The 4,962-nt window shown below is 59.0% G+C and overlaps 1 protein-coding gene across 1 annotated transcript; it reads left to right on the top strand.

Annotated features, from left to right (window-relative positions):
• The first annotated feature begins 1,495 nt into the window (after positions 1-1,495).
• On the top strand, positions 1,496-4,676 carry LOC127344822 (cation/H(+) antiporter 15-like). Its single transcript, XM_051371155.2, has 2 exons — positions 1,496-3,095; positions 3,183-4,676. The coding sequence occupies exons 1-2, from the start codon at positions 1,815-1,817 to the stop codon at positions 4,539-4,541; spliced, it is 2,640 nt and encodes an 879-aa protein (XP_051227115.1). The 5' UTR covers positions 1,496-1,814; the 3' UTR covers positions 4,542-4,676.
• Positions 4,677-4,962: the final 286 nt, after the last annotated feature.

The raw sequence follows: 4,962 nt of genomic DNA, 5'->3' as shown, positions 1-4,962 counted from the left end.
ACCGACAGACCGGACGTGAGTTTGCACCTGGAGCCAATGGTGGAGGGGTTTGATTCACAATGACGACTCCAAGGAGGGAAGCGGCGCTCGAGAGCGTCTACGTCACCGGCACTGACCGTGTCAGGCAAGGGTTTCACCCGAATGGCGGCCACCAACCATGGAATCCCCAACAACAACACCTCGCACAGCGGAGAGGTGAAACCGAAGCAGATCACGGTAGGCAACACCAAGATCTGGGCAGGAGCACAAGGACTCCAACACCACAAATGCCTCCCATGCAGCACATCCCGCTGCCCATGCAACCGAGACTGCCAACCAGCAACCACACAGTTGCACCTGCCGCCGTGTCCACCATAAGGAGCCGCCGCTCAAGAATCAAGGAGTCAACCTAACTCGCCTTCGAGAAGACATGCCGCAGGCATGCAGCAGGCCACCCCCACCGCCGCACCAACGCACATCCAGCCACAAAGAACCCACCCAATAGCAACCATCGGTTGAGGAAGAACACAACGCAGATCAGATCCGCGTGGAGCAAAACTGGATCCACACACCAGATCCCGCACAGAGGATGTCGACCATGGCCATGACCTGACCACCCTGGTCAGATCCAGTGGAGCACGACACCGAATCCATGCCAGCGCGGGGCACAACCCCAGCCCCCGACAGCGACGGCAACCAAGGATAGCGACGACGTCCATGGCCCTGACGCTCAGTGAGCTCCTCACTGATCGAGGGAGAACGACGTCTCCATGGCCAGAGCATCCTCCACGCTCGCGACGAAGCCCAAATCCATGCCCTCGAGAACTAGAACTAGGACAACCAAGGGATAGAACTCGAGGTAGAGGAGAAGGCGGCGAGAGGGACCCGCCGCCGCCACGGGCTGGCTAGCGGCAGCCGGTGCCGGTGGCGGGGGTGAGGACGCCGGTGTGGGGGTGCTAGAGGTGGCTAGGGTTGGGGCCTCCGGTGCCGCCTAAGCAGAGCGACACGGGAGACGAGTCGGGGAAGCCTCCTTCCCGTCAGGAAGACGATGTTGATCCCATAAGCCACCATTCTTCACCGTTACTCAACTTTATTTACATACTGATAAATCTATACACTGAAATGCTGACATATATCTAGATAAAGTTGAGTCAATTATTTTCAAAGAGATGACATAGTTAACAATAGAATGCGTGAATGTTGGAAAAGAAATATTTTTCACTGTCTTAACTAGAGATTGACAACATCCCAAGTAAGAAAGCTATAATTGGGAAAATCGAAAGAATCAAAGGCCAAAATGATAAACAGTCTAGCAAATATGTATAATTTTGTCGCAAGGTCAAATTTGTTGATGCGGCCTCGACTTATATCTTTGGAAGAGTAAAGATAAGCTTTATTGGTCAGGCATACAATCACATCAGACTTTTGCGATACACTAGTAACATGTTACATGTGCATGTGCATGTCTCGTTCCCTAAAAAAAGACAGTTGCATGTCTCATGCAGGACGGCCCGATCATTAATGAGAACCACGCGATTATGACCGGTCAAATTAGGAGACTCTCCAGCAAACTCCAGAGGCGATACCACGTTGACCCCTCAAAAGTGTCCCCTCGTCCTCCCGTTTGACCTTTTCCTCTCTCTGTCTCTCTCCGAGCTGCGCCTCAGCCTCGAAGGTTGCGACATTCTCCAAAAGAAAATTGGAAAATTTTGCCCGAAGCAGAACTAATCGCAAGACGCACGTTGAGGCAGATCGATCGAGCGATCGATCTAGCAGCTAGCGCGCACGGAAGCCGGCCGGTGATCGACCGGTGACGGTGAGTGCCATGCGCCGAGATGGCGTCCACCGTAGCGCCCCTGAACGCCGACGTCGAGGACCTGCGGACGAACGTGACGGAGCAGCTCCGCAACGCGACGGGGCCCAGCAAGGCGGCCAACCTGGTGGTGTGCTACTCGCCGATGATGATCGCCACCAACGGCATCTGGCAGGGCGTGAACCCGCTCGAGTTCTCCCTCCCTCTCTTCATCCTCCAGGTCGCCGTCATCGTCATCACCACCCGCGTCCTCGTCCTCCTCCTCAAGCCCTTCCGCCAGCCGCGCGTCATCGCTGAGATCCTCGCCGGCATCGTGCTGGGGCCCTCGGTCATGGGGCAGATGGAGCTGTGGGGCAACATGGTGTTCCCGCAGCGCAGCCTGCTCACCCTCGAGACCGTGGCGCACCTCGGCCTCCTCTACTTCCTCTTCCTCGTCGGGCTCGAGATGGACCTCGACGTCATCAAGCGCTCCGGCAAGAAGGCGCTGTTCGTGGCCCTGGCCGGGATGGCGCTGCCCTTCTGCATCGGCACCGCCACGTCCTTCATATTCCGGCACCAGGTGTCCCGGAACGTGCACCAGACCTCCTTCCTGCTCTTCCTCGGCGTGGCCCTATCCGTCACGGCCTTCCCGGTCCTCGCGCGCATCCTCGCCGAGATCAAGCTGCTCAACACGGAGCTGGGCCGCATCGCCATGTCCGCGGCCATCGTCAACGACATGTGCGCCTGGATCCTGCTCGCGCTCGCCATCGCCATCACCGAGGTGGACAGCACGGTGCTGTCGTCCCTGTGGGTGCTCCTCGGGGGCGTCGTCTTCGTGCTCTTCTGCTTCTACGTCGTGCGCCCCGGGATGTGGTGGCTCATCGGCCGCGTCCCCGAGGGCGAGAGCATCAGCGACATGGACGTCTCGCTCATCCTCACCGGCGTCATGGCGGCCGGCGTCTGCACCGACGCCCTCGGCATCCACTCGGTTTTCGGCGCGTTCGTCTACGGGCTGGTCATCCCGAGCGGGCCGCTCGGCGTGGCGCTCATTGAGAAGCTGGAGGACTTCGTCACAGGGCTCCTCCTCCCGCTCTTCTTCGCCATCAGCGGCCTGCGCACCGACGTCACCAAGGTGCACGACCCGGTGACCGTCGGCCTGCTTGTGCTCGTATTCGTCATGGCCAGCTTCGCCAAGATCATGGGCACCATCATCATCGCAGCGCTATACACCATGCCGTTCCGCGAGGGCGTCTCCCTCGGTTTCCTCATGAACACAAGGGGACTCGTCGAAATGATCGTGCTCAACATTGGGAGAGACAAGCAGGTACTTGATCAATTGCATACGCATGCCTTCCTTCTGTCCGTGTCAGATGTACACATTGGTTGATAAAGTAACTTCTCCATTGTATAGGTCTTGGGCGACGAGTCGTTCGCGGTGATGGTGCTGGTATCCGTGGCGATGACGGCGCTGGTGACGCCGGTGGTGACGGGCCTGCAAAAGCCGGCGCGGCGACTCGTCGGGTACAAGCGGAGGAACCTGCAGCGCATCCGACACGACAGCGAGCTCCGCATGCTGACGTGCGTGCACACCACGCGCAACGTGCCGTCCGTGCTGTCGCTGCTGGACCTCTCGAACCCCAGCAAGCGCTCCCCCATCTTCATCTACGCGCTCCACCTCGTCGAGCTCACCGGCCGAGCCTCCAACATGCTCGCCGCTGCCGCCGCCTCCGCCTCCTCGAGCAACCGGTCAGGCTCCTCCGCCTTGCCCCCTATGACGGAGCACATCTTCAACGCCTTCGAGAACTACGAGATGCATACCGGAGGCGTCTCAATCCAGACGCTGACGGCGGTGTCGCCGTACCAGAGCATGCACGACGACGTGTCCGTGCTCGCCGAGGACAAGCACGTGTCGCTCATCGTGGTCCCTTTCCACAAGCAACAGACGGTGGACGGCGGGTTGGAGCCGATCAACCCGTCCATCCGCGGCTTCAACGAGAGCCTCCTCTCCACCTCCCCGTGCTCCGTCGCCATCCTCGTGGACCGCGGCCTCAGCGCCGCCGCGGCGCGCATGGCCGACGAGCACAGCCTGGTGCTCTTCTTCTTCGGCGGGCCCGACGACCGGGAGGGGCTCGCCTACGCGTGGAGGATGGTCGAAAACCCCGGCGTCACCCTCGCCATCCTACGGTTCCTCCCGCAGGATTACCGGGCGCAGCCCTCCTCCGGCGGCTCGTACTCGCCCCACGCGGACTCGCGCACGATCAACATCGGCGCCGAGGGCAAGACCGAGCTGGAGATGGACGAGGAGTACCTTGGCGAGTTCCGGGCGCGCAACCAGGGCAACGGCGCCATCACGTACGCCGAAAGGACGGTGACCAACAGCGAGGAGACGGTGGCGGCCATCCGGAGCCTGGACAGCAGCATGCACGAGATGTACATCGTGGGCCGGCGCCCCGGCGAGCCCGGGTCACCAATGACGTCGGCGCTGGAGGACTGGATGGAGTCCCCGGAGCTGGGCCCTATCGGGGACATGCTCGTGTCGTCCGACTTCTCCATGACGGTGTCGGTGCTTGTGGTGCAGCAGTACGTGGTGGTCGACGGGACGGCGCCCATGGCCACCCCCGCCCCGGCGCCCGCCGTTAACGTCGACCCGGTGCGGCAATACCTGAGCAACGCTAACCAGCGGCCGCCCCCGGGGCTGGAAGGGTACCAGTCGATCCCGGCGTCGTCGGCGGCTGATAGCAGATGGTCTAGTGGCACCGTAGGCTTCTGAAGCTTGTAGGGTCGAATTTCTGTAACTGTATAGTGCTGTGGTTCTTTCAGATCGTAGAATGCCCTGAGCTGGGTGTGTAGCTCTTTGGATCATTGTTACTCTCTGTCGTGGAGCGTGCAGTTTCCAAGTGATCAATCCCTGAAAATCAGATTGTAATGTAATTTAGTCAGATTCTGTAGCGTATATTGTTATCTCAGATTCATTGTTATTCTGTCAGATTTTCCAAGTGATCAATCGCTGAAAATCAGATCGTTGTTACTTTGTCATGGCCTAGTAGCACTAGCACCGTAGGTTTGTGAAGCGCGTGGGATCGAATTTCTGTATAGCAGTATCGTTGTTCTTTCAGGTTCGTTGTGTCTAGATTATTATTTTTTTTTATTTTTTTTGAAACGGGGTTGTGTCTAGATTCTAGAATGCCCTG

This window comes from Lolium perenne, chromosome 3, assembly GCF_019359855.2.
Source record: "Lolium perenne isolate Kyuss_39 chromosome 3, Kyuss_2.0, whole genome shotgun sequence".
Taxonomy (NCBI): domain Eukaryota; kingdom Viridiplantae; phylum Streptophyta; class Magnoliopsida; order Poales; family Poaceae; genus Lolium; species Lolium perenne.
Note: the sequence above shows the minus strand (reverse complement) of the source record. Positions and strands in the feature narration are given on the sequence as shown.